The 26,909-nt window shown below is 44.0% G+C and overlaps 1 protein-coding gene across 1 annotated transcript in view; it reads left to right on the top strand.

Annotated features, from left to right (window-relative positions):
• The window catches only part of ELK3 (ETS transcription factor ELK3), a 78,174-nt gene that overhangs the window by 4,243 nt on the left and 47,022 nt on the right, over positions 1–26,909 (top strand). Inside the window, exon 2 of the mRNA XM_033220977.1 lies at positions 25,844–26,052. Within this exon, the coding sequence (XP_033076868.1) occupies positions 25,846–26,052 (207 nt within the window). The 5' untranslated portion in view covers positions 25,844–25,845. The remainder of the gene's footprint in view (positions 1–25,843; positions 26,053–26,909) is intronic.

Below are 26,909 nucleotides of genomic sequence, written 5' to 3'. Positions count from 1 at the left end.
GCCTCCCGGGTTTTACGCCATTCTCCTGCCTCAGCCTCCCGAGTAGCTGGGACTACAGGCGCCCGCCACCTCGCCCCGCTAGTTTTTTGTATTTTTTAGTAGAGACGGGGTTTCACAGTGTTAGCCAGGATGGTCTCGATCTCCTGACCTCGTGATCCGCCCGTCTTGGCCTCCCAAAGTGCTGGGATTACAGGCTTGAGCCACCGCGCCCGGCCGGCAAAAGTTTTTTATGTCTTACTTATCTTTAATTTCTCTTTGCTTGTATAAATTGACTTTTAACACACTTTGAGACCATGCTAGCAAAATAGTATCTTCTAAAGGTTGGTTGTTTTTTTTTCTTGTTGTAAAAAATTAATGTGAATTGCCTTACAAAGATACAGAAAACTGCAATGAAAAAGACATCTCCCATAATTCCACTGTTTACATTTTGATGTGTAATTGTCCAGTTTTAAAAAAATGCATGTGTGTCTATGTATATCCTCACATGCACATACCATTTTTAATTGAAAGCACACTGTACTTACTGTTTTATAACTTTTTTCACTTAACATATCACTTAACACATTTTAATAATTAGTACTGAGACTGAAATTATCACATAGAGCTTCTATTTATTGATCTAATAAATGTGTTGGCTCAACCATGGATTGACATAATTTCTTCATGGACTCATTCAGTGTTTTCTGTCCTCTGTGGTTCAAGTAATGTTCTAAGAATGCTGCCCTCTTGAAAGACTGAGTTCCTATGTGCTGTGAAATTCTGGATTTTGATGAGTTTCTCTGTGATTTAAGGATGAGTCATGATTTGCAGTAGAATATCAAGATGTAGTAACAGGAAGTACAGGGCACTACACATCAAAATAGAATGTTAAATGATGAAAGAAGAGAAACCAGGTTAAACTGAAAATACACTTTGAAATTATCCAACTATGAAGGGAGAGGAAGGTGTCATTTGTACGCTTTAGTGACTCCTATTACTGTTTCATTTTCTATCAGTGGAGTGTCCAAACTTTGAAGTTGTGTTTTAAATTGATTTTTAGCTCAAGATTACTGCTGTTCATAGCCACTTTGAATTAGGTCATTCAGCCTTTGGATTGAAACATGGCAGTGAGACCATGAAAACTCTAGTTTTGCCACTTACAGAGCAGCCCCAGTAAATAAAATTAGCTCTGTGTGTGTATGTGTGTGTAACCTTCTGTGAAATTCTAAATGTCTTCAAAAATGGTAGATCACTCAGTCTTTTAAATAACTATTGTATGCAGAAATTCAACTCCCCATGGTTCCTGCCTGAAACCAAAATAAAAATGGCCTTTCATCCATTACTGGAGATTTACATACATGTCAGCATTTTAAAAATAAACTTTGAACTAGTCATTTCAATAAATTGTGATTTGGTTTGAATTCCCACTAGGAATAAAGTCATTGACTACTTTATTGCTATGTATTAATTTACATTTCCTGGAAAGTAATTACTACATTTTTCTAAGAATTATATAAGATTACTTTATAACATGGCTGAGAAATTTACTTATGTGTTTTTAAAGAAATTTAGATGATGTTATGTTAGTGTATTCTAATTTGAATTAGACTGAAATGAATTTACTTGCACACTCTAAAACAAGGATCTAAAGCACATAGTAAGTATGCTTAAAGTTTCTATAAATAAGAACAATTTCTGAATATCCATGTGTAATGTGGGAGTGATGGGATAGGTATAAAACACTTATCTGGATACCTTTTTATTTTACTTTTTAAAATTGATATATAGAATGTACATATTTATGGGGTACATAGTGATTTTTTACATATGTATAATGTATAGTAATTAGATCAAGGTAATTAGATCTATCGTCTCAAATGTTTATGATTCATTTGTGTTGGGAACATTCATTATCTTCCTTGTAGCTAATTGGAACTGTATTATAGTCATCCTGCAGTGCTACAGAACACGAGGACTTACTCCTCCTGTCGGAGACCTTCTCTTAAGACTGATGAAGCTAGGGCTCCTGTACTCCAAGCAATAGAATAAAGAAAACGAGGCTCTTGGTATCTTCCCCTCTCTTTTTTCTTTAAGTTACAATATGATTTACATATATTAAAGTGCACAGATCTTAATGGCTATTGTATACATACATGTAACCCTGCCCAAAGAGACAATATTTCCATATACCCAAGTGTTTTTTGGCTTATGTATTTAGAGACAGAGCCTGCTTCTGTCACGCAGGCTGGAGTGCAGTGGCACTGTCATGGCTCAGTGCAGCCTCAAACTCCTGGGCTCAGGTGATCCTCCTGCCCTAGTCTCCCAAGCAGATAGGACTGCAGTTGTGCACCACCACACCTGGTTAATTTTTTTTTGTTTTTGTTTTTTTGAGACAGTGTCTGGCTCTGTTGCCTAGGCTGGAGTACAGTGGTGCGAGCTTGGCTCACTGCAACCTCTACCTCCTGGGTTTAAGCAGTTCTCATGCCTCAGCCTCCTGAGTAGCTGGTATTACAGTCACGTGCCACCATGCCTGGCTAATTTTTGTGTTTTTAGTAGAGACGGGGTTTTGCCATGTTGGCCAGGTTGGTCCCAAACTCCTGGCCTCAAGTGATCTGCCTGCCTCAGCCTCCAAAGGGCTGGGATTATAGGAGTGAGCCACCATGCCTGGCCTCTGGCTAATTTTTTTATTTTTTGTGGAAATGGGGTCTCATTATCCCTGGCTATTTGCAAAATTCCATTATGGCAATTTCATGATTCTACCATATAGATTCTTAAACTTCAGAATACCTTGATAAAATATTGTGGTATTTTATTTAACCTGCTTGGTTAAAAAGAAATCAGAATGTATAGATTTCCTCATCATACAGTAAAAGGAAAAATAAAAATCCTTTTTTTTTTTTTTTTTTTTTTGAGACGGAGTCTCGCTCTGTCGCCCAGGCTGGAGTGCAGTGGCCAGATCTCAGCTCACTGCAAGCTCCGCCTCCCGGGTTCACGCCATTCTCCTGCCTCAGCCTCCCGAGTAGCTGGGACTACAGGCGCCGCCACCTCGCCCGGCTAGTTTTTTTTTGTGTGTGTTTTTAGTAGAGACGGGATTTCACTGTGTTAGCCAGGATGGTCTCGATCTCCTGACCTCGTGATCCGCCCATCTCGGCCTCCCAAAGTGCTGGGATTACAGGCTTGAGCCACCGCGCCCGGCAAAATCCTTTCTATATTACCTAATATCCGCAAAATACTTAGCCAAAAGTAATATGTGTTACCTTAAGACTAATTGGGATGAGAGGATATTAGTTAATCTTCCCAGACCTCAGTTTCTTTAGCCTGATGGTAAAGTGGTTGAAGCAGAGGCTGGGTGCAGTGGCTTACATGTGTCATCCCAGCGTTTTGGTAGGCTGAAGCAGGCAGATCACTTGAGCCCAGGAGTTTGAGACCAGCCTGGACAACATAATGAGACCCCGTGTCTGCCAAAAATTAGCTGGATGTGGTGGCGCGTGCCAGTAGTCCTAGCTACTCGGGAGGTCAGGGCTGCAGTGAACCGTGATTGTGCCACTACACTCCAGCCTGGGTAACAGAGTAAAACCCTGTTTTTTGTTTTTGTTTTTTGTTTTTTTTTGTTAAAAAAAAAAAAAGGGATTGAAGTGAAGAAGCTGAGATAATCCCTTTCAAGTCAGAAGCCCTATTCTTGTACTACTATATTTGGAGGAAAGAACTTGACTTCTTCTAAGAGTTGTGAAAGTGTGATATGAATTTTTGCTGTCATCTCCAAATATCTGACATAGTCATATGCAGAAATTTAAACAAACAGCTATTTTGTGGTGGAAAAAGGGGCTCCCCATAAGTTTCCCCTTGAATTCCATTTTCACCCCTTATTGAATAAGGAACACTCCAGTGGAAGGCCAGTGTTAGCTGCTTCCTTTCCTCCTAGTCTTTTGAGGTTTATGACAGGCAGCACTGATTTCTAATGACCCACAGCTACCTCATTCTTGGGGACATCACTGACTGTCTTGAGTTGGGTGCTCTGTAGCGCCAGATAAGAGTTTGGTCACCTGGTTAAATTCCTCCTCCTTCCTTCTGATAGTCTGAAAGTGCTGTCTGCCCCCACTGCTGTATCTTGAGGGTTCTCACATTCCCTTGCACCCCCTCTGATCCCTTCTCTTCCTAGGAGCTAGAACAATCCTTTTAAAACACAGATCTGACCAGGTCACTCTTCTACTGAAAAATCTTCTAGTGGCTTCAGCTTAGGATAAAGACCAAAATCCCTAACTCAAGCTGCAAGATGTGATTTGGGCCAGCCAAACTGGCTGTACCTCAGTTCCTCAAATGCTTAGGGTACCCTCTGCCCTCTGTCCACTGGGTCTTTGTCAGTGCTGACAGGGAATTTTCCCCTGACCCCTCAATTTTTCAGACTCCACGCCTAACCAATTTGTAGATGTCCTTTAGTTCACACTCAGCTCCACCATCTTTTCTTGGGGAAGTCTTTCCTGCCACCTAGAGTAGATCTCCCTTAGTCATCTGCTCCTGGCCTTCAGAGCCCTTACCACAAGGTGTTTTTTTTTTTTTTTTTGAGAGATGGAGTCTTGGTCTGTCACTCAGGCTGGAGTGCAGTGGCACCATCTTGGCTCACTGCAACCTCCACCATGTGGGTTCAAGAGATTCTCCTGCCTCAGCCTCCCAAGTAGCTGGAATTACAGGCTTGTGCCACCACACCTGGCTCATTTTTGTGTTTTTTTATTAGAGACAGGGTTTCGCCATGTTGGCCAGGCTGGTCTCAAACTTCTGGCCTCAAGTGATCCGCCTGCCTTGGCCTCCCAAAGTGCTGGGATTACAAGTGTGAGCCGCCATGCCTGGCCGCCACAGGCTTTATTTACAGGTTTCTTCATTACCCGAATTCTCTATCTCCAAATTCTTGTCACTCAAACACAGGAACATGAAATGGAGTCTTGCTCTGTCACCCAGGCTGGAGTGCAGTGGCATGATCTCGGCTCACCGCAACCTCCACCTCTTGGGGTCAAGTGATTCTTCTGCCTCAGCCTCCCAAGTAGCTGGGACTACAGGCACATGCTACCACGCCTGGCTAATTTTGGTATTTTTATTTTTATTTTTATTTATTTATTTATTTATTTTTTGAGACGGAGTCTCGCTTTGTCGCCCAGGCTGGAGTGCAGTGGCCGGATCTCAGCTCACTGCAAGCTCCGCCTCCCGGGTTTACGCCATTCTCCTGCCTCAGCCTCCCGAGTAGCTGGGACTACAGGCGCCCCCCACCTCGCCCGGCTAGTTTTTGTATTTTTAGTAGAGACGGGATTTCACCGTGTTAGCCAGGATGGTCTCGATCTCCTGACCTCGTGATCCGCCCGTCTCGGCCTCCCAAAGTGCTGGGATTACAGGCTTGAGCCACCGCGCCCAGCCTTAATTTTGGTATTTTTAGTAGAGATGGGGTTTCACCATACTGGCCACGCTGGTCTCGAACTCCTGACCTTGTGATCCACCTGCCTTGGCCTCCCAAAGTGCTGGGATTACAGGCATGAGCCACTGTGCCTGGCCAGGAACTAGACAGTTTGAGACATCTCTCTGAAGATAGGGCTGGTGCCCCTCATTGTTCATTAATGCTATTTTCTCCATAACCCAGAAACCAAATAGATGTGATAGCATGGCATCCCTCCTGATCTGAAGTTACTGTCCGAAACTTTGGCCCCGTTTGGCTTGGATATTGGGGGATGCCTGCGCGTGTCTGTGTCATGTGCTGCTTGTCTGCAGTGCTATCAGTCTGTGAGCTCCCTCTGGGCCTGCATCAGTTTTGCTCATCCTTTGTATTATCTCAGCACTTTGTACAATACCTGGCACTCAATGAATTAAAAATAATCTGAAGCAGGGGTGTGTGTGTTGCGGGGAGCTTATCAGTATAGCCCCACCTTGTTTTGCCCTTGGACTTGATAAAGCCCTTTGTTGCTATGCATATGTCCATCTCTTTCCTAGACAGTGAGTTACTTGAATTAATAACAGGCAGATCTCTTGGTTATACCATAAAGACAGGCTGGGTGCGGTGGCTTACATCTGTAATCCCAGCACTTTGGGAGGCCGAGGCGGGCAGATCAGTTGAGGTCAGAAGTTCGATACCAGCCTGGCCAACATGGTGAAAACCCATCTCTACTAAAAATACAAAAACTAGCCGAGGGTTGTGGTGCACGACTGTACTCCTAGCTACTTGGGAGGCTGAGACAGGAGAATCACTTGAACCTGGGAGGTGAAGCTTGCAGTGAGCAGAGATTGTGCCGTTACACTCCAGCCTGGGCAACAGAGCGCGATTATGTCTCAAAAAGAAAACTCATAAAGACAGCCAAAAAGCTCCTCTATGCCACTTCCCATACTTTTTGTTTAGACTTGCAAGAAAAGTAGATGTATAGAAATGAGGTTAATTCGTTAGTATCCTGGAGAACAAGGTTTGGCCCTATTGTTGATATCAATACTGAGAGTGGTCGGTTAACAGTAAAGTTATTTGTGGGATGGGATATATTGAAAGACTGTCAGTGTAAAGTTTTTTTTTATATAGAATAAATTGTTGTAGAGCAACCATCATTAGTCCTTTATTAAAGACTTCAGTTGATCAAGTTTTCGTAGTTCCCTTGGATAACCAGTTTTTAATCCTGTAAGATCCACAGTTAAAGGTCCTTCTTTACTTACAGTAAAACCTGTGTGTGTAGCTTCCATCCGTACCTGTTTGAAATTAATGATGTTTCTGATTGAGTTTGGAAATAACAAAAGATTCTGCTTATGTGATTATAAAGACTTGAATGACTAAATACCTAAACTGTTTTTTTGGTGGAAGAGGACTAGGTCTCCTAATACATTTCAGCTGGGTTTTGCCAAGGAGCAATTTGTTGATAGTCAAACCTTGATTAAGCAGAATGTATGATTAAGGAGATTTTTCTCCTTGCACTTAATTGTCAGAATAGAGAGATTACATCAACAACAACAACAACAACAGCAGCAACATCAAAATAAGCCCGAAATTTATTCTGGGGTAATTGCAGGAATCAACAGGAGTTCTCCTCTGCCTGCACCTGTAGGTTGTTGTCATCCTCAGAGTTAATGATCCTGAGGCCCAGGAAGATCATACTATCTATTACACAAGAAAAGGAGGTGTAAATGTTAGAATGATTCCCTAACACTAAAAGTTAAGAATATTTCTCTGGTTAACGCTCATTGAACTGGAAACGTCACTCCCCCTCTTCGTCCCCTTACTGGAGTTTGGAAGGCTCACCTTTAGAGGCGCAGATGCAAATCCTTGTTGGAGTTGATTCACAGATGAAAGGGCTACGCCCTGGAAGGTGAGGAGTATGTACGCGCCTTTATAGATGTAGGCTGCAAGAGGGAGGTCTGCTTCTGAGAGAATGGGACAGTAGGTGACTTCAGTTGGTGCTGCTGCTCTTTGCAGAGTCACTTCCCATGTAGCATTGAAGCCCTGGTTCTGTGCAGAGGGTAGGAGCACAAGTGAATGTTTACTAACCGTCTCCACCCTTGAAGAATCATTGTTTCCCAATGAGAAATCAGGAGAGAACCTGGATTTATTACAGAATTTGCAGGAAAGAAGAAAGCATAGATTCCTGATCATCTCAGCACATCCCATTATGAACATACAGAGAAGGGACCAAACCATTTAGTATTATCTTTAGGACTCTGTGTGAGGTGCAGTACCTCAGTTTCCTTGTATGATCTTGAAACCCTCTGGCAATTAGAATTCATGAGCATTGGGAGGGAATTTATTTCTGCTAACATTTTTATATATTTTTTTCAAACCCCAGCTACTGATCATTTAGACCAGAGAGCAATGGATGGTTTCTTTTCTTTTTTTCTTTTAGAGACAGCATCTTGCTCTGTCACCCAGGCTAGAGTGCAGTGGTGCAATCATAGCCCACCGCAGCCTCAAGCTCCTGGGCTCAAGTGATCTTCCCTCCTCAGCCTCCCCTGTGTAATCCACTGGGATTACAGGCTTGAGCCACTACACCCAGCCCTTCTTTTCTTTTTTGAAAAAGCAGTTTAGCACAAATGTCTCGAAATGCTCCAAGTGACGCCCGAGTGAGGGTTAGAACTGATTAAACTCTGGGCAGAGAGATGTTGTCGTATCTTTGCTGCATGCATAGCCCAGTGTAAAAATGCCCATAGATGGACTCACTTCATCTTAGATAGTTGAGGCAAAAACAGAAGAGCCAGTCAGCCACTTGGCGTTTCTGCCCTCACTTAATTCACCCCTTTAGTTGCTGTACCGTTAATTCTCAATGCTGCATTGATGACAAATGAAGTAATCTGAAGAGTGTTAAAGTCTTAAAGTGTATTACTTTAATGACAAAACTATATGCTGTTTGAAGACATCTTGAATCAGATGACTCAAGTGTACTGTGAATTCTCAAAGGATTGGGGGTCACGGCTCTCAGATAAGCTCGTTGTCCTGCTTTGATTTCAGTCAGAGCTGAACCACAAGAGCGGCATCTTCCTTCAGCCTCTGCCACATCCTTTGTGTGTGTTTTTTAAACCTAAATATTAAAGCCTAGTAGTTTGTCTTTCAGAAAGGAGAAACTTGAAGACCTTGATGTAGAAAATCAGACATGCACCAAGTGATTCAAGTATTTTACCTAATGAAAGGGCAATTTATTTTCTTTCTTGCTTTCTTGCTTTCTTTCTTTTCTTTCTTTCTCTTTTTTTTGAGATGGAGTCTCACTCCGTTGCCCAGGCTGGAGTGCAGTGGCGTGATCTCAGCTCACCACAACCTCCGTCTCCCGGGTTAAGGCGATTCTCCTGTCTAAGCCTCCCAAGCAGCTGGGACTATAGGCGCGTGCCACCATGCCAGGCTAACTTTTGTATTTTTAGTAGAGACAGGGTTTCACCATGTTGGCCAGGCTGGTCTCGAGCTCCTCACCTCGTGATCTGCCAACCTTGGCGTCCCAAAGTACAGGGATGACAGGCGTGAGCCACAATTTTCTTTCACAAGGGAAAAAAAAAAGATCCTCTAAAGCAGGATCTGGCTGTGATTTTGTACAGTTAATATAGTCACACTGAAGAGTTATTGGAAGAGCAGATAGAGTAATAAGTTGTATATGATATTTCAAAAAGGGACTGCCCAAGCCAGTGGATGGTAGATGCCCGTGTGGGAATTAAGGGCAGCGAGGATGCTTTGGGGTACAGATTGATGTTTGATGCTAATGCCCACCAATAGCCAGACTCTTCCATCAGATGCTTTTGGTGGTCTTTGCATAACACCATTCCCTGGACATGAATGAATGAACAGTTGGTCTGTCCCTCAACGACAGTTTTAATGTTATTTTCCTCATTTATTCAGTGCATCTTGACGGTTAATTAAAATATCTGTTTTAAATATGAGGCATTATGAGAAGACTACTAAGTTTTGAAATCACTCACTGTCTTATTTTTGCAAGTTTTGGAAATAACAGTACCCACCAGGAACACCAAGTTGTTTTAAAGTGTGTTCCACTTACAGTTTTTTGTCTACAAGTTGGGCTTGGTTTAAACAGACAGTGAATGAGAGGTGAGAGGGCTTGTGCTTGTACTTTTACCTTACACCACTGTATTTTTACTTCCTGTTAAAAATAATTTTGTTAGAGGTCCTATATACTTAGAATCCCTCTGCATTTGGCACCATAACCATCATATGCAGCTTGACTTGATGTCCGCTGTACAAAAATGTGAGCAAGACATATGCATATGGGGAGGGTAAAACTATTAAAGGGCTAGTGACTACCTTCGTGACTTCAGACGCAGCTGAAATCCCCCACACATGTCCACCACATGAGCAGGTGATGATATTTTGAAGACTGCAGAGTCACTGTTTTTTATAGTTCTCTTCCAAAGCGAATGTATTACCATACCAGATTTATGTATAAATGTTTATGCCTGGAATTTGCATTTCCTAAACCATGAAAGAGTTTTGTTGAGAAGAGCATGAAGGAAAAACAGTGAAACTAACCGGTTCCTTGCTTCAGGAACCACCTCTGTAAGGTAGCTCTTTGTGCTTCTCAAAAACCTCTAAAGATGTTGATGGTGATCCCTCGGTCATAAATACCAGCAACTCATAACCATTTTGCAAGAATACTATATAGAGTAGGACCCAAAGACTGGGTAATGTCAGTATTAGCCAACTAAACCTTGACATGTTTTGGCAAATGTTAAACTTCAGAAAAAGAAAGAAAAGATGTATATACTACAATGAACCCTTTGCCTAATAAATTATCAGCAATTCAAATATGTTATGCTGTAAAGTGTTAACGCTGATCATATACTCTAAACAGTGTCTAGCTCAGCCAACTGTTATCCTTTGCCATATCTGTGTACCATTTAAAAGAGGGATTAAAAATGGTTTCAGTGGATTTACTCTAGAAAGGGAGAAAGGTTAACTTTTCCAGGTAGGCTGATGTTAAAGGGCAGTTTTTTTTTTTTTTTTGGAGACAGAGTCTTGCTTTGTTGCCAGGTTGGAGTGCAGTGGCGTGATCTTGGCTCACTGTAACCTCCACCTCCCAGGTTCAAGCGATTCTCCTGCCTCAGCCTCCTAGTAATTGGGATTATAGGCGTCTGCCACCACTCCCACCTAAGTTTTGTATTTTCAGTAGAGATGGGGGTTCGTCATGTTGACCAGGCTGGTCTTGAACTCCTGACCTCAGGTGATCCACCTCGGCCTCCCAAATTGCTGGGATTACAGGCATGAGCCACTGCACCCAGCCAGAGGGCAATTTTTTTTAGTGACTTAACCATCCAGAAATGATTGAGTTTACTTTGTCATTTTAAGTTCTACAGAGAAGACAAGAAAGTTCCCAGTTTTCCTGAGAAGAGCGTGCAATGGCATCTCTCCTCCAGGCCACTGCCAGGGCTTTCTGTGAAGGAGCTGGAAGGGAGAGGGTCAAGGTTTCTTGTTGCTTCATCCAGTTCCCAAGAAAATTATAGCCTGATGTGTCATGCATTGTGAGAAGCAGGCACTGGTGAAGAGAGATGAGTTTTGATGGAGGCAGTAAATTAAGTGCAACCAGATTTAAATGACCTCCAAGGAGGCTATGAGATGCACTGTGGCCTTGGTAGGTCAGGGGAGCAGAAGTCATGCTCACACCAGAGGGAGTTTTGCAGGGACTGGAGAAAGGAGCTGCGAGGGGAGGAAGAGGCTCTACAACTCTCTACAGGACAGAACGAGGGAGGAAGAATGGCTGTGCAGATGTTGGAGGTGGCCCGGGCCAGGTGCAGCCGGGCCAGGGGAAGGGGAAGGTGCACAGATGGTTGGGCACCTCTCTGCCAGGAAACACTCATTGCTGCATCAGGACTGGGGTGCCCAGCACAGCTGTGCAGACTTCCCGGTCCCCAGGATCCCTTGGGGATCCTTCTGAGAGGAAGGGGTGATGTCACAGCCCACACCTGACCCCACCTGGGACCCCTTCCTCCCCAGGGGTGCACCATCCTTCCTGACCCTGCCGTGGCGCGGTGTGTGTGCACACGTGCAAAACAGAGACAGGGCAGACGTGATGTTAAAGGCCGTTTGTAAGCACAACAGATTGCAGGTTGCCATTGATGCAAAAAGAGTGGTGTCCAGAGTTTGAGTGAGGAGCTAACACATGAGATTTTCTTTTATTAAACATATTTTATCTTGCCTTTTTTTTTTTTTTTGTAATGTTTCCACTGGGTGGTGCTGCAGGAATTCCTACCTTTTGCCTTGGATCTACCCTTCCCAGAAAGACGCCTCTAAAGCATAATAGGAGGAAGTCCTGATTTAGAAAGATTTTACAGTTTCAACACAATAGAAGAGTTTGGAGGATGCTCTGGCAGGAAATGTTTCAGTTTCTGGATGTGGAAAAACCACCATCATTTTGTATCCATGCAAAAATGTTCTCATTGCACTGGGTAAATAATTTCAACTTTCATCAGCTTCTTCTTTAGCACAGAAAAGCTTTCAAGTTTATCAGAAAGATTAGGGTTTCATTCTAGTGGAAGTGGTCTGTAAGATTTCCTTTATTTTGATTTTTGTAAAACCATCTTTAAGTAAATAAACATTTTCTTACATTGACAACCATAGATTTAAGAAAATACTTCTGTCAAGGCTATCTTTAAAGCTGAATACATTGTTCCATCCTATTTTAAAGATCATTTATACAATGTATTGATCAAAAGGATTATAAGTTTTTACTTTCAAATACTTTTAAGAAGTCTTTGATAGCAGATAAAGGAGAGAAATGAGACTGACTTTGCCTCTTCTACAGAGAAGGTTGAAATACAGAAGTTAACATCCCTGCTGTAGCTCACAGGACTCTTTTCTCCTTTTTTTTTTTTTCCTACCTTTGACCAAGGCACAGAAGATGGCACAACTTTTTAAGGTCTTCGCTGCAATGAGAATTTGTATATTTTGACCTCCAGCTTTTTTCTCTTGTATGCAGGATTGAATTGTATTGATATTCATAGTACAAAAATTTGCATAGAAGATTTTCCATTCAAGCAAAGGCCTCTGAAACATAAGAATCAAAAGTAGTATGGGAGTCGGGGGGCCAGATGCTCACTGGGGATTAGGGAGCTCATTCATTTAAAGCTCCAACTGAAAGATCGCAAAATCTTAGTATCACTGACGGGGGAACAGCCTGTTTTTTTCAGGGCATGTTGTGGTCCTCCATGAAATCCTGAACACTGCTTTCTTAGACCCTGAAACAGGGCTTCCCTAGAGGTGTTTCTTTTTAAAGGAACGTTTTGGAGGCCCTGCTGGGTGCTAGGGACCTTGCCAGATGCTGTCATGCACGGTTTCCCTGGGATTCCAGCGTGTCCCTATTCACACTTGAAGTGCTTCTCATGATTCGCTTCGTGATGTGAGGTGCATGTGTGTTTGGGGCCCCTCTCAGGCCAGGCTAGCTCACTTCTGTTTCCTCTGACTTTCATCCTGTTCCATCGTCCTGCACACACACACACCGAGTGGGAGGTCTAGGAGGCACCGACTTCCAGAACACAGAGCTTCTCAACGTCCTGCTTGTATCAAGAGCCACCCTTGCTTAATATTTAGTGTTGGGTGAACCTGGAACCTATTGAAACCATGATACAGATCTTTGAAAGGAGGGCAGTGGTTCACAAAATGGTGGATGGGGTGTATTCAAAGATTCTTTCTTGAAACAGAACCCAGCTGGAGCAGCTGGAGACGCAGATGAGGCAACACCAGCAATGAACAAGGAAATGTCCTGATTTGATTCCTAGTGGGAATGTATTTCCCACAAATTACAATGAGACGTTTCCCTTAGCAGCAGTTAAGTGTGCATATGAGAAATGAAGCCTCTACTGGGGGCGTATGTGCGTTGATGAAGAACCTGGACTTTGGAGCCGGATGCCCCTGGATATGAGGCTCTGTTGGCCCATTTTACCTGTGTGGCCATGAGCGTCTTATTTCACCTTTCAAAGTCATAGTTCCTCATGGGCATAGCCAACTGAGAGTATTAAATTTAGACAGCATGTATGAAGCCCTCAGCACAATGCCTGGTACATAGTAAGTGTGGTCATCAGATTTAATTGCACTAAAAAGAAAAGCTCTTATTTAATGAAGTAATGGATTTCTTTAGCTCTGAGCGCTATTCTTGAGAATTCCATGGGATCTCAGTATTGCTGGTGGTGGAGGATATATGAATAGCTAACGTTTTCTTAGAACACTGTTCTTAATTTAAAATTTATAACTTAGTTTTATAAATCCTGGTAAAATTATGTATATTTTGTATAAATATATCTTTTTCCTAGATAATTTTAGACTCTCAAAAAGGTCCATGGACCAAATATGTGAAGAGGAAACTGCCCTAGGGATGTGATTGTGTGTGTGTGTGTGTGTGTGTGTGTGTGTATGTGAGAGATCAGTTTTATGTATGTGAATATATTTTAGGTTGAATATATGAGATTGCCGGTATTTGACTAGTTTTGATCTACAAAAACAATAATTTCTTATAGTTCAACTTAATAGTTGTGATATTATGAAACAACTTGAAATATATCACGATGTGATATTTATAATGAAATATGATTGTAGCTTATTTTTGTATGTTATTTATCAAAGCCTAGCAAGTTAAAATTCATCAGGCAGCCTTGGACCACTCGTAATCATATTTACCTAAAATAACTTGTGCTTTTCCATTGACCTTAATCACAGGAAATACAGAATAAAAACTTTTGCTGTGTCCAGTATTATGAAATAATCTCATTTTCATTGTGGATTTATTAATAGCTTTATTACATCTAATGAATCACTTCTCTGATCCAAATGACTACTATTTAGGAGAATCTGCTTAGCATCTTTTACCTGTTGAATTCACAGGGTTAATTACTTTGGGGAGGAACAAAAATTCTGAGTTTTCTTGGGCGCTAAGAACCTCAGTGTTGTTTCAGAAGGCAGAGTTGGGCTGCAGTGCTGAAGGTTAAAACAGAGCTAAAACACAAGACAAAATGAAACCAGAGCTGCAGTGACAAAGTGGGACAGATGTAGGAGGCCAGGTTTCCTGTGGCCCATTTTCCAGTTTCCTGCCTGCAACCTGCAGAAGAAGAGGAAGCTGAATATTACCAAGTATGAGAACTGTGGGACGTGCTTCAAGCCAGAATTAAGAGAATGCAAACAACACAGGCAACAAAAACAATTGCAAAGAAAGTGAATGTTCAGGTTTTAGTCCAAAAATGTCTGGGAAGGAACAGCCCATCTGTTTAAAGAAAAAGCATTGTCAGCAGAGCCTGTCCTTCCATGTGAGACTCTAAGGGGGCCTAGGGACTATCGCAGGTTGTAGGAACCTCTGGTTTTTATAGCCCCACTCATCTTTCAAGACATGGTCTGCTGTTTTAATACAGTGGGTTACCTGAAAAGATTTTCCCTGCAGTTCCCAGGACTTCTAAATCTGTTTCCTGGGGATGTTGATATAGGGGGAGGTGGAGGTGGTTAACCAAGCAGCTCTCATGAACGACAGCCTCAATTTGGGAAGGCCGGGTGACCAGTTGGCTGCTTTGATCTAGGAGGCTTATATTCCTTTAACCACCCAATAAAATTTTTGTCTGACGTTTTCAAAGAAGAGATTAAATGAAGACGTGTGTGTGTTGAAGACTACACAGTGCACACTCTTTGTTGCTACCTGGTGAGCCACGTGGCGGGATACAGGACTCAACACAATGAAGACGACACTGGTGAAGGGAGGGAGTTCATCTTTCTCCCGGGGGTTGGGGAAGGGGAAGCAAAATACAATTATTTTGTCTAGGCTCGTTAGCTCATTTTGGAAGAGTCTGTGAAGTCAGATCTTACAATACCCATCTTAGAGAAATTGAGATCCAAAGATTGTGATTCATTACACACCTTTTTTATTCAGTACCTATTGTTTGTCAGGGGCTCTGTTGGAAGTGCTGGGTAATGCAAGTGAAATTATGGCTAAAAATAAATAGCTGTTTATGTGTTGTGGAAGGCTTCATATAAGGCATATATGAAGGGAGCATAGAAACCTTGTTGAAGGTTTAAAACATATATACGCCTTTGGCGTGGGGCCATGCTTTTTCCACATACCATCTCATTTAAATTGCCTTGCTGCTTTGTGGTACAGAGAAATAGGGTGTGCTTCTGGGACAACCAGTTATTTCTGTACCCTGCAGATTGACCACCTCTTCTCTAAGCCCAGAAAGAGCAAACTCTGTACCAGGCATCTTAAAAAGTTTTGGAATGTTAAGTTAGGGATCAAGAGGTACCCACAGGAGGCAGCCTCAGATAGAAATAGGCCCTTTTCTGTCTTAGTGTGGGCCCACTCTGAGAATGTAGGATAACATGGGGCTGGATTGTATGGTGGTGAGGTGGGGTGCAGTGAATTATGTGGGAGGAAGTAGAATGGTTGTAAGACATTTTCTCGGCCGGAGTTAACGAAGCCATCATTTACTTTTCCAAAGAAAACTCACCCATCTAAAAGTCACTGACAAGCCAATTGAGTTACTTCTAATTTAGCCAGAGAGGGCATAGTTTCAGAAGGAAAGAGGGGTAATTTAAACACAGTAAATTGCGTATGTTGTTATTTCAGTGGTTGTCAGTGATTTCGTCTAAAAAATCTCTCTCTCTCTTTTTTAAAGACAGGTTCCCGCTGTGTTGCCCAGGCTGGAGTGCAGTGATGCGATCACGGCCCACTGTAGCCTCAAACTCCTGGGCTTCAGTGATCCTCCTGCCTCAGCTCCCCAAGTAGCTGGGACTACAGGTGTGTGCCACCATATCCAGCTAATTTTTGTATTTTTTTTGTAGGGATGGGGTCTCACCATGTTGCCCAGGTTGGTCTTGAACTCCTAGGCACAAACTATCCTCCTTCCTTGGTCTCCCAAAGTGCTGGGATTACAAGCATGTAATCCATTCATTAAAAACCCAGTAATCCTTGCATTGTGCTAGATATAACATGTATAGGCATGTAATCCCAGCAGTCTTTCTCTTTTCCAAGATGGAAGAGTTATTTAAAAAACATTGCAGACTGGGCCAGGCGCGGTACGCTTGTAATCCCAGCACTTTGGGAGGCCGAGGCAGATGGATCACCTGAGGTCAGGAGTTTGAGACCACCCAGGCCAACATGGTGAAACCCTGTCTCTACTAAAAATACAAAAATGAGCTGGATGCAGTGGCGCGCTCCTGTAATCCCAGCTACTCAGGAGGCTGAGGCAGGAGAATCACTTGAACCTGGGAGGTGGAGCTTGCAGTGCTCTGAGATCACACCACTGTGCTCCAGGCTGGGCGACAGAGCAAGACTCCGTCTCAAAAAAAAAAAAAAAACCCAAAAAACAACAAAAACCATTGCAGACTGTAAAGGGTAAATAAATAGGTGAGCAATACCTACTTTTGTTTACCCTTTTTTAAATGGACAATTTGTAGATATTCACAGAAGGCAAATACTTTTTAATAAATGAAAAGCTTGGGAGACATGAAGTTGGCCTCATCCCTTTTTTATACACAATGATAATGATTAAAATAATTTAAATGTCCTTTGAAAATAAAATTTAATAATCTTCCAACTCACAGAAATAATAAAAAAGACTTCAGAACTTGTATAAGTTGGTTTTTCCCCCCAAATATTATCCTTATTTACTTAATACCTACACTACTCTGTGCTGAGTTATTGTAGAACCCCAATCATATAAAATGTTGTCTTCCAGTTCTTTGACTGAAGTACAGGGTTCATTTTCTATAATGAAATGGCTTCTACCCTTTGTCTTAGACAATGATAACATCATGACATGGAAACGCATAGCAGATACTGGCAGAGGAGTTGAACCCACCAGAATTTTCCAGAAGAAGTGTTCAAATCCATCTTCATTCCTCTAACCATGCAAAGTTTAACAAACGAAAAAAGACATACGTACCTCATGAGCACCTACTTTGTTTATTCCTTACCCAGAAGTTTTTCTCCTTTTCTTGAGCTTTTACTGCCTTTTTTTTTTTTAATTGCCTTGTTTCTTTAATTACCACCACATAGAAGCTTAAGAAAATCAAAGCTAATTCTGCCCCCTCAACTCCCACCTCAGTAAAAATGAAACAAGGAACATGCAAAGGGAAGTGTTAGGTCGCCATCAGTAGAAAGAAGAACAAAGAAGTGGGCATTTCTACTTCTAAGAATGGAGGCAAAAACCTCATACTTTGCATAAGGAGTCTGTGTGGCTCCTACTCACATTAAGACGTCTGGCGCCACCTTGTGGCCGACAGGAAGGAGATCAGCCTCCAAGAAGAGGCTAGTAGCTTTTGGGGGACAGAGGCAGGAGGAGCTGGGATGCCTGAAGCTGGGATCGTGTCATGTGACCTGACAGCTCTCACGTAGGCGGAGGCGGGCACGGCGTAATGAGAATGGTCATTATTTCTGTCAATAGCATCTTTCTCTTTGAGGCTCCGTCGGATTAAAGAATGAATCAAAGTTAAAAAAAACATTGGAAAGACTAAAGAGGGACATAAAACTTTTTTTTTTTTTTTTTAAAGAGAGAAGGTCTTGCTCTGTCACCCAGGCTGGAGTGCAGTGGCGCAATCACAGCTCGCTGCAGCCTCTACTTCCCAGGCTTAGACAATCCTCTCACCTCAGCCTCTTCAGTAGCTGGGTGGACAGGCGTGCACCACCACACACAGCTAATTTTTGTATTTTTTGTAGAGATGGGGTCTCACTCTTGCTCAGGCTGGTCTCGAATTCCTGGGCTCAAGCAATCCACCCACCTCGGCCTCTCAAAGTGCAGGGATTACAGGCGTGAGCTACCACGCGTGGCCTCCAAACTATTTTCATAACTGCGTTCTTTAAGTATAAAAAGCTGAAAACAATAAGGGCAGAAAATAATCACTCAGAGTCTGCAAAAATGTCCCTTCCCTCTGTGCCAGAGGTCAAGCACTTTACTCTCGGCCCTTCCACGCCTCTCTACTCTGTGTCTTTTGCCCTGACTGGCCCGTGAATGTCCTCCTGTGGGCCCTGTCTCAGCTGCCAGGAGCGGTGTCATCATCATCCCTTGGCTTGTCATTTAGAACTTTTTTTTCCCTCTTTGACCCAACAACTCTCCCTTCCCACTCCAGAGAAGCCACACAGATGGGAGCAGAGTGTCCCCCAGTGAAGGTGAGAGCCCCAAGGACCCTCTTTCCTGAGGTCACACAGCCTGGAGGCCTCAGGGTCAGCATTTAAACCAGTGTTTCTTAACCTGGAGTCAGAGAATCTGTACTCCGGGATCTGAGTTTTCTGCAAGCATTTAGGTTTTTTGTGCTTTCACATTTGATGATAGACTACAAAACAGAAGCATACTCCAAGTCACCTTATAAACCATAGTCACCATGTGGCTGAAGAGTCTCCCTGGATTTCAGTGCCTGTGTGGGGCTCATTGCCTCATGGATGAAGAGCCCAGGTGGATGCAGTATCTACATAATGCCTTCCAGCCTGGTGAAGGCCACGTGACTCCACTGCCAGCTCTGTGAGAAGGAGTCCCTGTAGCCTAACAGGTAATCGTAGTTAACATTTAAGTAGCACTTACTCTGCTCCAGGTGTAGTTTAAGTGCATTATTAGTAACTTCTGTAACTCTTACAACAACCCTGTAAGGGAGATACTTTGATCGTATCAGTCCCGTTTTACCTATGAGGATACTGAGGCACAGAAAGGTTAAGTAACTTCCCCAAAGTCCTGCAGCCAGACAGGACGAGTCTTTGCAGTTGAACCCAGAGAGTCGGGTGCCGGAATCTGAGCTTACCTTCCAAATAGACGAAAGTGCTTCACTGGCACTTGCTTTGAGTTATAGAAAATAGATATGCAGCTGGATGCAATGGCTCATGCCTGTAATCCCAGTACTTTGAGAGGCTGAGACAGGAGGGTTGCATCAGGCCAGGAATTGGAGACTCCTGAGCAGCATAGTGAGCCCATTTCCACAAAAAATTAAAAATTAGCAGGGCGTGGTGGTGCATACCTGTAGCCCAAGCTACGTGGGAGGTAGAGATGGGAGGATTGTTTGACCCCAGGAGGCTGAGGCTGCAGTGAGCCAAGATCATGCCACTGCACTCCACCCTGGGTAACAGAGTGAGACCTAGTCGAAAATAAAAGAATTATGCTTCAGTGAAAAACTGCATTTTTGACTCTAGAGAAGACTCCCTCCAGATGTGATTCTGATTTCTTGGAAGCTGTTTTACAACGTTGTTGACTATAGGTAATTGATCGTGAAATAATTCTCCTCTATAGACAGCCGAATTCTGTCTTACAGAGTGCCATTGACTCCCACCCCTAGTTTTGTCTCCGTTTACACATTTATTTCAATATTCTTTTTCTATAAATGCCTCTATTATTCAGATGCTTTTTTGAACTCATTATAATGTCTGCCTGGTTCCCTACTGAATTATGAGTGAAATAAAATCTTGAATGTGTTCGTTTTGCTATCTGTATGAGAGCCATGATTTTACCCTCTTGAAAATTATTTTTTAACAAAGGAATTTCTCAGCTGGGCACGGTGACTCATGCCTGTAATCCCAGCACTTTGGGAGGCTGAGGAGGGTGGATCACCTGAGGTCAGGAGATCGAGACCATCCTGGCCAAGATGCTGAAACCCCATCTCCACTAAAAATACAAAAAAATTAGCTGGGTGTGGTGGTGCACACCTGTAGTCCCAGCTACTTGGAGGCTGAGGCAGGAGAATCGCTTGAACCCGGGAGGCGGAGCTTGCAGTGAGCCGAGATCGTGCTTCTGCACTCCAGCCTGGGCGACAAAGCGACACTCCCTCTCAAAAAAAAAAAAAAAAAAAAACATTTGTCAACACTGAGAGCATATCACTTTTCCTTCTGCCTCCTGCTCCTTTAAAGGAGGTATGCATATGATTCACATTTGACAAGCTGCTGTAAATCATCTAACTTCACTCTACCGTGGCAGATCACAGCTCTACATTACAAAGGGAAAGGATTTGGGGCAAGTAACAGGTGGTTTTGCCCTGTGGAGTAGGAGGGTTTGGGCCTCAGCCACCTGTGACCATGGTCCTGGTCAGTGCTGGTGGAAATGGTGAGAGGCCAGCCAGAGGCAGGAAGCCCTGCAGGCTGCAAGGTTGAGGTGAGGTCAGAGGAAACCAGAAAGTATCAGATGTGAAGGAGGCACCTCTTCCTGTAAGAGCAATGATGCCTTTAAAAGCAGACTGGTGGGCCTCGGTATGAAAGCACAGAGTTCAATTCTGCAAAAAGAATGGCGTTAAAATACCTGATAAAATTTTGTACATTCAAAATAAGGTCTGATAAGGATGGGAATAATAGACACTGGGGACTCCAAAAGTGGGGAGAGAGGGAGGGAGTGAGGGCTGCAAGATTACCTGTTGGGTGCAGTGTTGGCTATTTGGGTGGCAGGTATGCTAGAAGCCCAACCCCCGCCATTATGCAGTATGCCCATGGAACAAACATGCACGTGTACCCACTGAATCTTAAAAAAGTGGGGGTCCAGGCAGGGGAAAGATAAGCATTTTCTTTTTTTCCTTTCTTCTTCTTTTTTTTTTTTTTTTTTGAGACGAAGTCTTGCTCTATCACCCAGGCTGGAGTGCAGTGGCACGATCTCGGCTCACTGCAAGCTCTGCCTCCCGGGTTCATGCCATTCTCCTGCCTCAGCCTCCCCGGTAGCTGGTACTACAGGCGCCTGCCACCACGCCCCACTAATTTTTTGTATTTTTAGTAGAGACGGGGATTTCACTGTGTTAGCCAGGATGGTCTCGATCTCCTGACCTCGTGATCTGCCCGCCTCAGCCTCCGAAAGTGCTGGGGTTACAGGCATGAGCCACCGTGCCTGGCCAAGATAAGCATTTTCTCATCACATAAAAGGAATTTTTAAAAAAAGATTTCTAGCATTTCTTTTATGTGTTCTACGTATTTGAAGCTCAGAGTGGTGGGAAATCAGCTAAGTAAAATTAGGCGGATGAAACATTTTAACTTAGAGCAGGCCTCCATGTGCGTAATAATCTATCAAACGTGAATCTCGAGTACAACCACTTCAACTGTTGATTTAATAAAAGCCACAGAGTGCTGTCTGAATTACTCGCATTCCTTAAAGTGGCATCCAGATAAATAGGCTTTATTGTACCTGCCTGTTAAGACTTTGGACTTCATTAAGGATTCTAGGTATCAAGGAATTACTTTAGAAAAAAAAAATCATTTAAATTTCTTTTCTGGTGAGAGAGATACTCATAGATGAGTTCGTGAAAATCTGTAGCATTAGCGGTTTTTGGAAGGGCATACCTCCAGCACAATGGTAGAAAGTTTGTGTTTTCCAGCACCCCAGCTGGCAAAATTGCCAGCTGGCAGAGGCACAGTGGAATGTACAGTGTGATTGTATGTGAAAATAGTTGTGTAAATTATGAAACTTGATCTCATAGTTAAACTACATCGAGTGGAACGAAAACAATATGGAGAGCATTGTGGCAGCTGGTGGCCCACTGCCCACCTGTCCCCCTACCCAAACCTCTGCCACATACAGCCACCCATTTTCATCATGCACATGGCTCTGGCCAGAGAGGATGGTGGGTTCCAGAGCTGCCTGGGACCTCCACGATACCCCAGAGTGACTTCTGGCATGAGGTAGACAGGAGTGACTGATCTTTGTAGATGCAATGATAAGCTCACAGGAAAGTAGTTTTTCAACTCAGCTCTGAGTAATGTCTGGCTGGGATTTCCACCGGGAAGGCTACGTGACTGCCCAGTCATCGAAACTGGTGGTTCCACCAGGGTCAAGGAGTGGCTCAAGAGAGCGCAAGAAGAGGAGAACGAGGCTCTCAGCACGGGGTGAGGCTGGGCACGCCTCAGACAGGAGAGGCTGGAGCCCTTAGTCACCTCCACTGGAGTGGTGTTGCGTATAGCAATTCCTCTGAGTGATCCTCTGATGGTCCCCTGTGCCTGCAGCTGCCACCCAAGCTCTGTAGCTTGGTTGAACCCGTAGGGGCATTTCTGTGATTCCTAGTGAACAGCTCCTTGCCTTCTCTAGGCGAGTTCCTTTATTCCAGAAATCTGTAGGTCCCCACCCCCCACCACTGCTCCTCTGCCTGTTCCCTTTCTACTCTTTCTCCTCTCCTTTTTCTTTCTTTCTCTCCTTCTACCTTTGCCTGAGGCTATGGCCATAGCACCCATGGCTGCCACTTAGCCCATGTGTGGCCTCTGAGTAAAGAGGTGATCAGCCAATCTCTCCACACCTAGTAACATACTTTTTCATGATTTTTTTTTTTTTTTTTTTTTTTTAAGATGGAGTTTTCCCTCTTGTTGCCCAGGCTGGAGTGCAGTGGCGCATCTTGGCTTACTGCAACCTCCACCTCCTGGGTTCAAGCTATTCTGCCCCAGCCTCCCAAGTAGCTGGGATTACAGGCGCGGGCCACCACGCCTGGCTGATTTTGTGTATTTTTAGTAGAGGTGGATTTCATCATGTTGGTCAGGCTGGTCTTGAACTCCTGACCTCAGGTAATCCACCTGCTTCAGCCTCCCAAAGTGCTGGAATTACAGGCGTGAGCCACTGCAGCTGGCCTTTCTCATGATTTTGAACACAAGCTCTAGAGCGTAAAGACAACGGCACCCCAGCAAAGGGGGAATTTTTTTTTTAAGCCAAGACATTGTGTATTGTAATAGTCAACTTTTGCTGCAGTGGTGCTGCATCACAGGTTGCCGCAAGATCACTGGCTTACGGCGGCATTGATTTTTCTCACAGGTCAGTGTCACTGATGATGTTTCAGACGCTGGGTGGGTGGGGCTTGGCTTCGGACTTTGGGTTGAGTTCAGGTCACCTCCATGTGTCTCGTTCTGGGGCAGCAGCTTCCTGGCAGCACAGGAGGAAAAGTGCCAACTTACGATGCCTCCCAAAACCCCAGCTCAGCATTGGGATGCTGTCACTTCCCTGCATCCGTCTCCTGGCCAAATGCAATACATGGCAAAGCCTCAATGTCAGCACTCCCCCCATAGCCACTCCAGTGCAGGGCTACACAGTCACCTAAGGAGAGGGGAGTTGAGAACGTTTAACAAGTCTGCAGTATGGGTTCTCATAAGTCATGCCCAGGACGTGGTCTCTGACACATGGGGTTGGATTGCAATGCAAAGTGATTCTGTGATGCACAGGAAGCTCCGAGGAGGCCAGGCAGGTGGAAACGCTAAGTGTGAAATACATGGATAGATGTTTCTGCTGCCCTCCTGTCCCATTTGGAACATGATGTCAGTTAAAAGTGGAGGGTGGCGGTGGCCGACCACTTTCCCACCTGGCATGCAAGCAGAGGCCCAACAGCCCCTTCCCTGCAGACCTCCAAACCCACTGGCAGCCTTCTGCCCTTAGGAGCACATTCATCTGAGCAGGCACTTAAAGTTTCAAAGACACGTTAAAGCTGACTGTCTGACGTGTTTGGCCAAGAAAATCTCAAGAATTTGCGACAACTGTTAGCCGTTCTTAGTGCCAGTGAAGAGAAGAAAGTTGTGGCTCATATCCAAGTCATCAGAAGGGTGGTTCATAGGAGGAGTTGAGGCTGGTCAGCTGCCATGCATCCCAGCAAAATGGGGGATTGCAAGACTGGGGAGATGCAAAGGTGGTTTTGACCCGGCAATGAAATGATAGTGACTGTCTTACCATTGTGGTTAATACTGATTTCTGTAAAGAATATCCCCTTTAAAGAGCCCTAAATAAAATGCCCTGTGGGTAACTGGAGAGCGATCCTAGTCTACTTTCCTTTAATTGAGAGGAGTTGTGGGGTTGACAATATTGGTACAAATAACCCTCCCCAAGGCAATTATTCTGGCTTCCAGGTCTCCCAGAGCTAACCCCCGGGTTGCTGTCACTCCAGGTTCTCTCCCCCACCCCCTGCTCACCAGGACTTCAGTGTCTCCCTCCCATCTAAGGGGATGATCCCCAGCTCTCTGTGTCACTCACAACAGTTGATCTGTGGCAAAGCTTTTGAGGCCAGTCTGGCCACCTTTTTAAAAATGCAATGAGCATTGATAACACAAATGGATGATGATGATGATGATGATTATTATTACTACTTAGAATCAATACTTGTTGTCATGGAAGTCCTCAAATGCCTGAAATTGAGAAACTGCCCAGGAGTGGGGAAAAATTTCCTTGAGAAGGCCCTATTTGAGCTGGGTCACAATGGATGAGAAAGAGTTCACCAGGCTCCAAAGCGAGGGAACAGCATTTTAGCCAGAAGGAATAGCATTTAAAAAGTTCACACCAGAGTCGAAGGAAAAGGATAACATTGTATAGGTTTTTGTCTCTTCGTGGGAGAAATTGCTCTTCCCATCTGTGCACCTGCGATGGTGGCTTTGACCTGCAGCATGATGAGTGCCGGGAAAGGGAAGGTCTCTGCACTTGGCAGTGATTGTTCAGTTTCACAAGCATCCACGGACTGGGCAGCTTTGAGCATTGTGTGGGTTATCAGAGTGCTGGCAATACAAAGTAATCCAGCAAAGTCCCTTCCTCGTGAAGCTCATCACATAGTAGGAAGGGCAGTTACACGTAGACGTATACCACAACCACAGGAGAGACATTCCAGGCACCTGTATAAAGTGCACTTAGCATAGGGTCCAGCATTTTAGTTAGAGACCGACTATGTTAGTTCTTTCTCACATTGCTATAGAGAAATACCCAAGACTGTATAATTTATAAAGAAAAGCGGTTTCATTGGCTCACAGTCCTGCAGGCTGTACAGGAAGCATGATGTTGGCATCTGCTGGGTTTCTGGGGAGGCCTCAGGAAACCTGTAATCATGGCAGAAGGCAAAGGGGGAGCGGGCGTGTCACATGGCCGGAGCAAGAACGAGAGCGAGGGCTGAGGTGCCACACACTGTTAAATGACCAGATCTCATGAGAACTCAGTCACTAACTCAAGTGTGGTACCAAGGGGGATGGTGCTAAACCATTCGTGAGGAATCCACCCTTAGGATCCAGTCACTTCCCACCAGGCCCCACCTCCAATGTTGGGGATTACAATTCAACATGAGATTTGGGCGGGGACACACATCCAAACTGTATCACGGATCCACAGAGAAATCGATAGGATGGGCGGGAATAGACACTTGTGTTAAGTTGGGAACGGTTTGAATGGGGACCTGTTCTGCCAGTGGTCATGTCATTAATCATGGTTCCACATTATTCCCCATGCATCGCTGTCGCTCGCGGGGACATATGTGGTGAATAGAGGAGGACCACAGGGCCTCCCGGTATTTCAGAATTGTGGCTGCTTACAGAAATGCAGCCAGGAAGCTCCCGGTTCAGAGTGGCCCACTGAGATGGAAGTGAAAGCTTACTTTCTATTAGGTTCACTGGGGGAAGAAGGGGACAGCTGCGTTGCGCATTCGGAAGCCCCCGCTCTCCCCACCAAGTTCAGTTAGCATCATGACCTCCAGCTCTGACCTGGCCTCCTCTCCCCACAGGTATGGAGAGTGCAATCACGCTGTGGCAGTTCCTGTTGCAGTTGCTGCTGGATCAGAAACATGAGCATTTGATCTGCTGGACGTCGAACGATGGTGAATTCAAGCTCCTCAAAGCAGAAGAAGTGGCCAAGCTGTGGGGACTCCGAAAAAACAAAACAAATATGAACTATGATAAGCTGAGCAGAGCCCTGCGATACTATTATGACAAGGTAAACCCTTGACCTTGCATGAGGCCGTCTTGGGGAGGGTGGAATCCCCTCTGAGTAGTTCCCTGATGAAAGAAGATAATAGCGTGCTATGAATCAAATTAGGAAATAAAACAGGGGCAGTGTATGCCTTCTTTTTGGAGAAAAACTGTGCTGTAGGGACTTCCCCACCCTCTGGAAGCCCTTTGGATGTTACTGAGGGTCACATTTTGTTTCTTCTGCATTTTCGTCTGAGTTTGCTGAAGAACTTTGCTAACAATAGAAATGAGATGCAAGCAGGCTCTGGGGCTTTCCTCATGTTGAATTGGTCGAATGACAGAATGCATGTTAAAATCCAGAAAGTCTGTTTATCCTATCTGCTTTGTGGTTCAATTAAAGGGACCTTTCCTAGGAGGTGGTAGCTTTGGCAAATTAGTTTTTAAACAGTTCAGTGCACCAGTATCCTCATTTATAAAACAGGAATCAGCATAGGAATAATAATAGGAATAGGAATCCTGGCTCAGGATTGTTGTGATGACCAGCCGAGCCATTACGTGTTAAGTACGTAGAACACTGCTTGGTACCTACCTGGTGCTTGCAGCTTCATGGGAAACTTCCCTAGTTGGAAGAAAAAACACGTTCATTTTTAAGTCATAGAGATGAGGCAGAGTGCTTTGTTAAGTGATAGTATAATGTGGTTGCCAAAACCAGGACAGTTGGGGTGAGTTTTAATGCATTTCTGGAAAAGCAATTTTAATGTGCTTGCTAGTGCAAAATGATTGCTATGTAGGAGAACCATTTCTGGCCTGTAATTGTTGACCATTTCATTTTGAATCTGTTGTTGCTGAATATTTAGTCTCTAAGATATAAAGAGCTAGAGC

The sequence above is a fragment of the Trachypithecus francoisi genome, unplaced genomic scaffold, assembly GCF_009764315.1.
Source record: "Trachypithecus francoisi isolate TF-2019V2 unplaced genomic scaffold, Tfra_2.0 Lachesis_group11, whole genome shotgun sequence".
In the NCBI taxonomy this organism is placed as follows: domain Eukaryota; kingdom Metazoa; phylum Chordata; class Mammalia; order Primates; family Cercopithecidae; genus Trachypithecus; species Trachypithecus francoisi.
The sequence above is the reverse complement of the archived record's forward strand: the minus strand, read 5'-3'. Positions and strand labels throughout refer to the sequence as shown.